The sequence below is a fragment of the Leiobunum rupestre genome, chromosome 4 (genome assembly GCF_980474605.1).
Source record: "Leiobunum rupestre chromosome 4, qqLeiRupe1.1.hap1, whole genome shotgun sequence".
Classification (NCBI taxonomy): domain Eukaryota; kingdom Metazoa; phylum Arthropoda; class Arachnida; order Opiliones; family Sclerosomatidae; genus Leiobunum; species Leiobunum rupestre.
This window is the reverse complement of record NC_143387.1, coordinates 42,660,218-42,672,939: the sequence shown is the minus strand read 5'-3', so window position 1 is coordinate 42,672,939 and position 12,722 is coordinate 42,660,218. Positions and strand designations below refer to the sequence as shown.

Sequence of the window (12,722 nt, the reverse complement as noted above, 5' to 3'; positions counted from 1 at the left end):
CGATATTGGTGAGGTGGCGCCCCATCTTGCTGGAACCAGATGCGTCTGTACTCGGCCAGAGGAATGTCGTCCAACACGTTGGATATTTCATTTTGAAGGAACTCCAAGTAGTTTTGACCGTTCAGACGATTTGGCAGGAAGAACGGGCCAATAATTCTGTCACCTAACAGACCAGCCCACACATTTAAGCGAAACTGCACTTGGTGGCGGTGAGGAAATTCCCAGTGTGGATTCTCGTAGTCCCACATATGTTGATTTTGACGGTTGAAAGGCCCATCTCTTCCGAATGAACATTCGTCGGACATCAGTAGTTGGTCGTGAAAATCCTGGTGTGCGTCAGCCATGAGGCAAAACCAATTGCAGAAGTCGAGTCGGTGCTGTCTATCACCGTCATGCAGTCCTTGGTGAAGTGTCGCTCGATAAGGATGAAAATGGTGTCTTTTGAGTGTTCTCCAAACGTAGTTTCGATTCAACCCTAAGTCAAAGCTGGCAGTCCTGACGCACGCTCGAGGATAGGCGACGAAGTAGGCAAGTATGGTGTTTTCCATGTCGATGTCCTGGAGACCACGAAACCTCGGATTGATATTACCCCAGTTGTCGAAGTCGCGGACCACTCTAAGAACCGTCGTATGACTTGGTCTGCAATTGAGAAATCTTCGTCTAAATAACTGACTTACTAGAGTAGCATTACGACGACCTTCTCCGTAAAATAATTCTAGCATATGAGCGCGCTGATCTCGAGTGTAAAGAGGCATACTGGACAACAATCGGCCAAGCTGAGATAATGTTTTAACTTTGAAATGTAAACGCTTTAAATACTACTCGGACAATTGATATTTCACGTTAAAAAACAACAAAAGAAAAATAAGCGTAATTTTTGGTCTACAAATCTTTGTTTGATGATCTTACTCGTAACCACGTCGAAATGGAAGACGTGGTCTTTGTCTAATTAGGTGTTGAACGTAATAATTTTCTTTAACAATAACTTTTTGCAGATCTGATTATTAACTACATAGCTGAAAGCATAAGTTCCCTAAAATAAATGTACATGTGTGTTGTGATTATGTACGATTATTTACGTTAAAGGCTATTGCCTGCTAGTACAACTTGTTTTTCCCCCCGACCTCCAAACTCAGTGAAAAATAGGTCTTTTTCAGCCGAACCAAAATTATTTTTACACTTTCGACTAAACCCTACAACTTTTCTATTGAAACATTTTGCGTGACACCTACCGGTGAAAAAATAAATTTTCCAAAACGGCACAAAATCGTTTTCTGAAATTTAGTAACCAAAGCCTTCCATACCTACCAAATAAACCCTGAAATTTCAGAACCCTAGCATAAATACATTTTGAGAAAAATGGCCTGATCGAGCAAATTGAGACACCCTGTATTACGACTGGGCCAACATGTTATTTACGAAATTACGATGTCGTCTTTTCTGATAAAAATAGTTGAAAACATTCAGAACGTAAGTGAAATTTCTTAATTTAATTTTATTAGCGCTTAATTTAGAACCTGGTAAAAAAAACTAAGACACTGTTAATCACACGGACATTTAAAACACATCTTATTTACAAAATATGAAGTCTGGAATACATAACGCTACTTTGGAATGCTTAGCAGCTCATCTTATCACATCCCTGGAACGAACTCGGTGGTGGTTAAATGGCTTGAAATGTTTTTAAAGGGCCACACTGGCGATTGAAAAAAATTCGGGTGAAAATCCATTAGCTCCTCCTCTTCTGTACCACGTGAAATCAGATCTGGCCAATAATATTCTGGGATTTTTCCAGTCCTATTTCCAGAGTTCACGCGGGAAATTAGTAATATTCAAACTTCAGTGTGGCCCTTTAAGCTTTGATTGGCGACGGACTACAACTGTAGGGGTTAAAGGAGGTCATCGAAGTTTATGGAGAATATAAAAAGTTTTTTAAAAATATACCTAGTTCCATATTAATTCAAGTATTTAGATGGTTTAAAATGGGCAAAAACGATGTACGTAAGATATTTAAGTTGACCAAGGCGTAAAGCTATCGTTCTCAATTTCAAACTGGACGCAAAAGCTATCGAGTTATTCGTGATCGCGCCTCGTTCGTAAAACACCCGTATAAGCTCCGCCCAGAATGTTCCGCCACACGTGTACCGGATATTCATTCCAAGCAGCGTTATGAATTTCCGATGAAGTAGAATGGCAGTGTTTTGTTTTCAAAATAAAGTGACCGAAAAAGCTCTAAAAATGGATAAATACATTTAAAATTATACATCGGAAACGCAATACTTTGAATAATTCGTTATCAAACAAATATGGCAAAAATAAATAAGATTGTATACTTAAAGAGTAATAAAATTTTTACACAAACGATAACAAAACAAATTTTGCGCTGGTTTCATAATTCACTTTCTAAGAGAGGTTCTTTGGAGTCCTTCTTATTAGTACCCTCATCTGCCTTTGTACATTCTTCCACGTCATCTAAATGGGCCTCTGGAACTACACCGAGGTAGTGGTTAGACCCCACAGAGTTTCGTTTGCTCTTGTTCAACAAGGAAAACCCCTCTGAACCAAAGAGAGGATTTCCAACTTTACAGGATAGATTGAAACAGCTACTTGATCTGAAACGAAATTAAAAAAACTTATATTAAAACTACTATAAACAAAAATCAAATTAGCCTTTTCAGTTTACATATAACCACGAAGGACGACAAGTTCATAAAAAAAAGACTCAATTTTGCCTATTAAGCAGACGATTTGTCATTTTAAAACACAAAGCAAAGTAAACTTATCGCGTGGGTTGTTTTGATATTTTTAATGTTTAGGCTCTTTTCGATACAACAGTCGCCAGCTAGATTTCCCGCACGGTACTGATGAGTTCCAAATAGAACGAAACCGGTTTACCGTTGGAATTTCTGGCTATTTTATTTAGTTTTTATGTAGTTTTTTACTCGGAAGATCTATTTGATCCTAGATTCGCGTCTTTTTGTTTGCGCGAAGACCTATTGGTACGAGTTATTTGTAAGCTATTTTATCCCTTTTAATTATGGACTAATCTACTTATTCGCGTATTTTATCATCCAATTCATTCTAGCTAGATAATTTCCGCGCCGTCGATATAGTTTCCATAGCTCTACAATTTTCAAATACCCCAAATTCTCTAAGTGTCTAAAAACCTAATTATCATAAAGGCAGTAAGATGTGAAAGAACATGAGTAGTTTTTTTATGCCACGCCTATACCCAGATTGTTAGGAGAGGGCTCAAGTTTTTTTCGGTTAAGGGCCATGCACAGCGCAAGACATCATTAATTGGTCTAACGGGGTCTCATTAAATATAAGAAAACTGGGAAAACTCCTAGAACTTTAATCTTATAAAAAAACATGGAATGTTTTATAACACCGCAATTTAATTTCAAGATTTAATTGAGCGTTACGATATCATCGAAAAAAACGCGTCGTGCAACTCTACGTTTTCACTTTCACACCAAAATAATTATATTACTAATCACAAAAACCCTTAAGCCCATTTGTATAACAAGTTTTCGACGATAATCTAAGAATAGAACGAAAGAAGGATATAACACCTCATCAAGTCTTTCAGAATTTTTCAATCTATATTTCCATCCTTGAATCTCAAAATCTACACTGGTATTATAGTACGCAATAAGACACGGTTTCAAGTACAGATTATAGAGCGACTGTAAGTGGCCGACCATTTTGTTCAGTAATAAATTCCAAGATCGAATGTAGGAGGACTGAAATCTTTAATTATACTGCCCGCTGTAGCTGAGGGCACGAATTCAATTTCAAGATTGCAATAAATGAAATACCTGGATTCTTGAAAAGAAAATCCATCGAAGCCTTCCGAACCACTCCGGTTTTTAAAAAACGTGGGACTCATTTTCTGTTTCTTTCTCGGATCAAGCTCGGGAGTCATTTGCGGATGGCACGGTGGCGATGGTTCGGCGGGGTTGTCGTCTTTAGGAAACGAGGGACTGCTGCTGCAGGTGTCCCGATGTCTTTGACATTCGGCTTTGTCTAAACTAGAAGCGCTCTTCCAAAACGAGAGGAATTGCAATTTGGGCAAAAAGACGCTCTCCGCTCTTTTGATGAAGCGGTGTTCGCCGGACCCTTTCCCTTTCTGACGAAATTAAATTCGTATTAGTTTTCCATTCTTTCTATTATTTTAAGTCTTGGTAAAAGGCACCTTATTCAAGATCCTAGGCTGCGGAGGTAGTTGGGCGACGTTAGGTTGACTCGCGCATATTCGTTCATCCGATTTTTCCATCGCCTCTGTAAAATCTATTAAGTCGTTTTCCTAAAATAGAAATACAATTATCGTATTTTATCTGGCCTTTATGAGCAACATAATCCGTTGCTAAAGGCACTTACGTGAGTTGGGAATTCAATTTGGGAAACGACCGAATCCCTTCTTATTCGGTGTATGTCTTTCCGGGTGATCGGCGAAGGAGGATTCACGAACTCGTCCTCGTCATCTTTGTCCAAATTGTTTCGATCTTCGGCGTTCGGATTTCTAAATAATTTCATTTCATTACAGTTATATTTAATTAGTTCTGCAGAACTTCGTGAATTTTTTCGTAGCACGAATCAACATCGAAGGAGATGTGGTATTTCTTGCGGGTACGAAGAATGTTACTTAGGGAGAATGATCATGTTGAAACGAATTGTAGCGTCTCACCAAAGATAATATAAAACTGCATACCCTAGATTCGAATTCTGAGAGCTTTCCGATTGACAGTTTTGTATCGTAGCGTTTACCCACTTCCCGCACGTGACCTCCGAAAAATCGGAGGCCATCATTCGCTGCCATAGTCCTATCCCGGCCAACTTTGATGACGAGTTGTTGTGCGAACAGAGCGTCATCAAAGTTGGCCACAATTATTTCGAATCTAGGGTACGATGTTTATATTATCTTTGATCTCACAGTCTGCTGGTATGTTATCTCCTTACAATTCAATCAAATCACCAAGGGATCTCATTAGTACCCTAACACTTAAGTATTCCGACACGATTCAAACGTTTTTCTTCTGGCCCTCTCGTGACGGCGAAAACTAGACGATGGTGCCTACGTATCGTTTCAACATAGCCATTCTTTAAGTATAAATAAATACACTCTTGCGGGTACAATGTGAAAATTCACGGCAAGGCGGGGTTGTACGTACTGTGCCTGAAGAACTAATATTTTATCCCGAAGTAAACGCTGTGATTTGTTGAAGTGCTCCAGCATTTTCTTCTTCTCCTCGTTGAAGGCTCTTTTCAAACGATTCAATTCCTGATTGACTTTTTCTACCCAGTAATTCTCCAAATTACGTATTTGCTGGGTAGCTTCCCTTCTCACATGCAACACTTCGTCTCGTTTCTGATCGAGCTGCTTCAAAAACTGGTCACTTTGCTTTTGGGCTTGGCGCAACTGCTCTTGGAAGCTTTCTTTACTTTCACGCGCGTCTTTCCGCCACCTGCTTTCTTGCAGCACCATATCGTCTTCTTTCTGCCGCAGGACGTTCAAAGTTTCGTTCAAATCGTGGTTCAAACGGGCCAATTCGGCGGTTTGGATTTCGGTTTGACTTTGCAGTCGCCGACTCATTTCGTTGACCTCTTCCTGAACTTTACTTAACTGAGAGTCGTGTTCTCTTTGAATGGCGTCTTTTTGCGAAGCCCATTTCTCGTCGCGCGTTCGGATGACGTTCTCCAACTCCCTTCGGTGGTTGATGAGGGCTACTTCGATGGCTAGATTGTGCTGCCTCATTAATTCGGACTCCACGCGTTTGATTTCCCCATCTCTCTCTTTGAGCATGACGGCGATCTGGTGGTCTTTGGCCGCCAACTGTTTACGGAACGCCTCCTCCTTCTCCGTCATCCTCTTCTGCAACTCGGCGTTCTCCTTTTCGGCGTCGCTCATATTGCCGCCATTCGTCATTAATATTGTCACCTTAAAATAAATACAATTTACTAGAATTTAGAAGATAATAGAAAAACCACATTATAGCTAGAAGCAACAAACACAGCACCCCACACAAGGAGAACGCAACTCGTCAGAAGTCGTACATTTTCATGTGTACATTTTTCATTGGTTAGACGCTTTAGCGCCTGCTGCCGCCGAAAGCGGAAAATTCAGAAATTGTCTTCCCCCTTTCCGTAAAACCTTCAGCGTAAAGGCTCGTCCAATGAAATTTGTACACAACACTGCGTTAGCGTGATTAAAGGCTAGCTGCGTTCTCCTTGTGTTTGTTGCTCCTAGATTATAGTGACTTCCTAAAATTGTTATTCAATGAAAATATAGTTGTTAAATCGATAAATAAACATTTTACATCGTCACTCGTAAATTTTGAGCCGTGATGCGGTGTGTGCTTCCGCCGTTTTTTTACATCCTAGATGGATACTTACATACTTTTGAATTTACATAATTGTTAAAAATTATTTGTTTTCGATTTGAAGACATGATAGGTGGGGAAAAGTATTTTTTGTTCTTGAAATCAAGAGTACTAACTTGTTCGAGAAGTTCGGAAACCTTGTCCTTGAGTTCAAATTTCGTTCTCTCATTAGTTGAGCTTTCATCCGCGACGGTGGCACTCTGGGCGGTGGATACGAATTGACGCATTTCTTGCGGTCCATCGGCGCTTAATCTACGAAGTTCCACGTGCGTGTTTTGAATTTGCGTCTGCATAAAATGAAAAACTTATATAACACAATTTGAAACGCACGCGGAGATTTTGAATACGATATACACCTTGGTTTCGTTTAGTGCCGCGCTTATGGACTGCAGTTCGTCAAGAGTGTTTTTTAATTCGGCTTCCACTTTTTTGGCTTTATTTGTAAGATCCGGAGACTCTTCGGGTTGCGTTTGCGTTTCACTTTCAGTTATTTGGCACTCGGTTTGGGTTGAATTCGCGTTTTTCGATGTATTGGTCTGTAGTTTAAATTTTCTTAAGCACGGGAATAGATAAATATAAATTATATTTCTTCGCAATACCTTAATTTGTAATTTCCTTAAATCAGACTCGGTGGACGATAAGCTTTTGGTTAGATTCTTTATTTGATTCTGCATGCTGAAAATGAAATATAAAAGGAAAATGTGTAACCTAACTTTATTTAACCATATTAGGGCTGGATTAACCATTAAGCAAAATAAGCACGCATTAAGGGAAGGGTTGCGAGACAAATTTGCCTGATTTTCCATGGGCCATATTGTGCAAAACTGCATATATTGTAGCTGAATCACGTTCCACAAAAACTATTGCAGTTGCGCATCATACTGTCTATATTGAATCTGAAGTGCTTAGAGCCATTAAAGGTCTTAATCCATGCCCGAGCCCAACGTAAGCTTTGTTACCTTTGCATTTCCTTTTGATTTTCGCTGATCTTATGCATATACTCTCTTTCCTTACGAACCCAATGAACGTTATCCGCATCATCGCTCTCATTGATGATTTTGGCGTCCACGCTACATCTCGGTTCGAAACGATTTTCTCCAAGTTTACCATTCTCTTGAGCAGGTGTTTCAGGTGGCGAACTGTTGTTGAGTTGATTGAGAGTGTCTTTGGAACCGTCCTTTTCCGGAATATCGACCATTTGTTTCACTCTAGTGTTCGTTTTCGATTGAATGTCACTTTTACCAACGCTGGACTTCTTCCTCAATATTCTTTCGATTATTTCCATTTCTTCTTCTTTGTTCCTCAATGGTGTTTTCGCGCTCACGGAAGTAGGCTCGAATTCTTTCGAGATGGATTTAGTGTACATACCGTTCGTTAAGTTACTCCCACTGAAAAAAAAGAATTGTCAATTTGAAAGCAATATTATAAAGTCGGTTTAAGGTCTTACCAAGATTTACAACATTGTTCATGGAGTCTTTTCTCTCGCATCATTTTTAAAGCTTGGACCAATTCTTCTTTAGCGGCTCGTTCCAACGTGATCGTGGACTCCAATTCCGTGATTTTGTGTTGTAAGTCGGTGGTCGCATTTGCCTTCGCGTAACAACGGTTAAAATTAATTACCACTTTCATTTTAAAACCAAAAGCCGTGAACAAAATTATTCCAACCTTAGCTTTGTATTGAGCTATTCTTTGTTTGGTGTCGCTCAAAAGATGTTGCAAGCGCTCCTCGTAAGCGTCTTTCAAAGCTTCCATCATGGATTCTTGCTCATCCAACCGAGCATTCAAAGTAAATATCACCTACAATGAGAAAATGATTCATTCTACAATTACACGCCGAAATTAGATTTTGACAAATTGAAGTTCCAATGAAGAATCAACATTACAACTTAATTCATATAAAATCGTTTCTGTCATTTTAGAGGCAAACATGGCGTACCATTGAGTATACGGTCCTATAAAGTATATTACATATAGCGGTTTAATACTGTAATTGGGTTAATTCGATACTTGTACGAAGCATTTCCAATTATAGTCGACCTTTTTCTTACGCAAGTTTTAAATAAATTGTCAACATTAAACATATACATCGGCGCATTTTTGGCTAAGCTTTTGGTTTCTAAAAAGTGCCAGATACAAAAATAGATACATAAGCGTGATGATATGCAATTTGGACACCTTTATCTTTCAAGATTCGATAGAAGGGACATTTTTACAGTGTTCTACTTGTTCAGACCAAAACTCAACCGAACGGCATTGTGTGGTTCCTAAGTCTATATTTAGAATTCACTTGAGAATAGATTTGGGTCTTACAAAGTATTTCTAAGGCAGACGCTTCGAGGCCTGGATTCCTTTTCCCCCTCTATACATACGTTTCATCATGTACGAAATAGTATACGAGATCCTAACATAAGTTTCATTCTCCAAAAAAATCAAACGATTTGATTTAAACCAAAGAGGACAAATAAAAATATAGTAATTGATTTTAATTGGGATTCTTATTCGAATTCATTGTGGAAGAACTCGTCAAAAACAAATAGAATGAAATTGACAGATATAATAGTGCCAGTATTCTATTTCAGCTATTTCATCATAGGCATTTTATCTAATACTATTAAACAACTGGCAGTTGCAGTGAGAAACCAGAATGTCAAGTTTATCCACCTTGAAGTCAAAATTCTGACAATTTATCTTAAATGAATCAATAAAATTCAATTCTTTTCAAAGTTATATTTTTTCTATAAAGTATGAAATCCATCACTCTAACAATTTAAACAACTGAGTCTCCGTATTCTATGTGTTTCCTGTTTATTACGTGTTTTATAATGGTTCAATATAGGGTCTCAGGTAAAATTGTATTATGTTAAAAAAATCTTAATGTTTTATTAAATCCGCCGTTTAAAACATTTAAAAGAATAACTTTCAAAGAGAGAAATAAAACTTTATTGAAACAGGATACTTATGTAACGACTACATATCTCTAGACACGCGAAATCATCAAATTTTTGGAACATTTTTGAGGAGAGCTTTAGTCTCTTTTTTTTTGCTCACTTTTCAAAATGCGCCAAGTTCTGTGTAAACTGTATTTCAAGTTTTTTAAACTAAAAGCAAAATAACACGAAGGATTTCCGGCGACTATTTTTAAACGACAGCTGAAGAACTATTTCGAATGAAAAAAGGCATAAACAATTATCTAATTCGTCTTAAAATAATAAAATTATTTCGTTTTAATAAAAGATCCCAATTATATTCTATATAAAAAATATAACTGTATAGTGGCTAGCCTACCCCATGCGCGACATAATTTACATAAATCAAACGGATCATTAGCGAAAGATGATGAGCTATATTATAGTGAACAAAAAAATCTAACTTCCCGGATAATTATCAGATGGGAGAACATTACCGGTACCGGATGCTAATTACATTTTCATACACAAGACTCAGAACACGTTTCGTCCGGTTCGAGTTTTTGTAAATTAAACTAAATCGCAATTAAAAATCAGAGATACCATGCTAAATATATTTCTTTTAGCAGCGCTATGTATATATATATATATTAATGCCTGTAATTCGACAGTGTTAAAAGACCCCCCCCTATATTTCGTAACGCGTGACCTTGAAAGAAAACTGGCCGAACTGGTCTTGCGTGTACTTGGCAACACATGGGGCATCTCGAAGGAGACTTTAAATTCAAATTCGTGCGTGAGATTTTAGTAAATAAACGTGTACGTTTAAAAATAATTTCAGATAAAAAATTCGTAGCATTTCTATAAATATAAAACTAACAAAAGAAATTAAAACGTTTGGAAGCCTACAAGTCAAAAGTTGATAGTTTCCTTAAAATTTGAATCGGAAGGAACGGCTTTGCCCCAAACCCGCAAAGAAGCTCGACTACATTCCATCGTATATACGCTACGACTATGATTATTTTTATAGCCATAGGCGTAATGGGCCTTTTTCACGCGGCGAACTTGAGCCCAGCATCCGAGCACCCCAGTTTAGCCTGGTTTGAGAGTTAAATTTGAGTTTTTTCATCCGCGCACGCAGAACTATTTTCGTAAATTCTCCGCGGGGTAGTTCTTTTTCATTTACCCCTTTTCGGCGTTGTTAATGTCGCCTACGTGGGATAAATGACATTCTACCAGAAATACCGCCGTCGGGTCATTATACCTATAAAGACATCTTTTCAGAACGCCTCGATCATTTGAATAAAATAGTGATAATAGTTGCGTAATTTTAATTTCCATTATGTGACCCTTGCCACACTTCCCTGTTTATCGAAACGTACAAAAAACGGAGGGATTATAATTCCAATTCCGTAAATTAAAATGACAAAAAAGCCCCTTGTTTTTATTGGCAACTAGGAAGTTTATCACAACCTCCCTGGATATAATGCCAGCAAACAAGAAGTTTTGATAACAGATGAGGCGTGTAGATGCGTAGCCAAAAATACTTTTTCAAAGATAGGCTATCGTTCTAATTATTTGTTAAAGCCATAGGTCGTTTTATTTTATCGCTTGCTTGTGTTGAGAAACCATAAAAGATTTGCCCACAAAATTACTATGAGGTTCCAAGCCATTCAAATTACCCAAATATCGCTCGATAAATTGCACTTTCAAAAGTGGTTATTCGTATAATTCTTATTTAATTCGAAATTTGATGGATTAAATCAAATCATTTATATCCTTATTTTCAGTTTAGTATAATTTGAATTATCTTTAAGAGTTAGAAGATAGTATAATTTGAATTATATTTAAGAGTTAGAAGATAGTATAATTTGAATGACCTTTTAAGAGTTTGAAGAAATAGTATAATTTAAATTAACTTTAAAGGTTAGAAACTTAGAATAAATACATTTTTAATTATCTTTAAGCGTTGGAAGATATAGCATAATTTGAATGCTTTAAGAGTTAGAAGAAATAGTATAATTTTAATTATCTAAGATGACAATAGTATTAATTATGAAACTTAATTACCTTGGTCAGTTGAGCAATTTTTTTGGACACTTGGTAATGTACTTCGGGGGGAAGTGTTCCGCAGTGTCTACTGCCGGGCATTTTGTCCTTCCGACCACCACTGGGCTCCGGAAACTGACCAGTTTCACTTTGATTCCACCGAGTGGCCATGTCTCTGATGATTATTATTTAATATTTGATTTAATAAATTCGACGTTGTAATTGCGTAAATTGCACACTCTGTACTTGGAAGAAACACCGCATCTCGCTGACAACGGTCACCGTAAAAACAATTAATAGCACGTTCCGAAGCTAAGCAGCACCACTTGGGTTGGCAATGTTTTCTTAAAAGGCTCGTTTATCTTCCTTCCGAGCATTATTCCCGAAGTTTGTTTTCGCGCAGAGACGTCCGTAGAAAAGCGTGGGAAAGTTGTGTAACCATTAGAACGCCTCGAGCACAGAATAAAGTGGTGCCGAATCCAGCAGAGGGTATATTGCTAAAACCGCTTATTGTTCGCCGGGAACAATAAAGCAGCGTTGAATTCTTTGACAAAAGACGCGCCTAACCGCGTACCTTGCTAACGACTTCGATATCTAGAATGAACATTTTTTCCAGGACGACTCGAGATTCTTTTCTCGGGGTAGATGGCACGCAACACGTTTCGGCAGCTTCTAGAACATTGGCGCCATCTTTCGCTAAAATTTGATATATTTTAACGTTTAAGTATTTCATAATAAAAGAGGAAATGTTGGTAATGAATTATCATTATTACGATAAGTATATAATATCTCATATGAGTATGAGATAAGTTTCCATTTGCACTATAAAAATGAAACATGTACGTTCGTAGGCTCGAGGCAGTTTCCGAGAGGCTCCATTTTCCCGCCAAATCGCATAGATGTTTACACTCACGAGAAACTAACCATGTGGCACTGGGTTAAAACTCGGAACCACTCCTTCTGCGTAGAGTTTGCAAGTTCTCTCCCCACTGGTTTAAGGGGTTTTCCCGCGAGATCTTCGGTTTCCCCTTCCATAAAAACTTGTTGAGGTTAACGGTAATAGTTAGTGTAGGGAGCTGTTGGCTCGAACGCGTGGCATGCAGGGCTTGTCACCACCCTCCTACGCATTATAACCCGGCCACCTGAATTAAAGGCTTCAAAAGTCGCTCGATGACTTAGGCCTTGGGTGGTGCCTTGGGTATTAGCCTAGCTGATTATTATTATTATTATTAAATAATTGCTCGTAAATATCGCTTTTAAATGTAGTGAAAAAAAACCTTCACTTGTATATTCTATTTTACGATTATTTTCTAAGAAATGTTTACAACTTTTATTAAGGCAAATATAAAATTTAAAAACAGTAAGAAGAAAATAGGATAACGAG

At 37.9% G+C, this 12,722-nt stretch overlaps 1 protein-coding gene across 1 annotated transcript; it reads right to left on the bottom strand.

The window, feature by feature from the left end:
* Nucleotides 1-1,475: 1,475 nt before the first annotated feature.
* Nucleotides 1,476-11,923, bottom strand: LOC149947883 (uncharacterized). Its single transcript, XM_090171984.1, has 12 exons — nucleotides 11,360-11,923; nucleotides 8,049-8,180; nucleotides 7,831-7,973; nucleotides 7,343-7,771; nucleotides 6,983-7,058; nucleotides 6,740-6,919; nucleotides 6,500-6,670; nucleotides 5,175-5,941; nucleotides 4,384-4,525; nucleotides 4,199-4,309; nucleotides 3,822-4,132; nucleotides 1,476-2,612 (listed from the first exon to the last, which is right to left on the bottom strand). Exons 1-12 carry the CDS (start codon nucleotides 11,507-11,509, stop codon nucleotides 2,390-2,392), a joined length of 2,835 nt encoding a protein of 944 aa, XP_090028110.1. The 5' UTR covers nucleotides 11,510-11,923; the 3' UTR covers nucleotides 1,476-2,389.
* Between the last annotated feature and the right edge of the window lie 799 nt (nucleotides 11,924-12,722).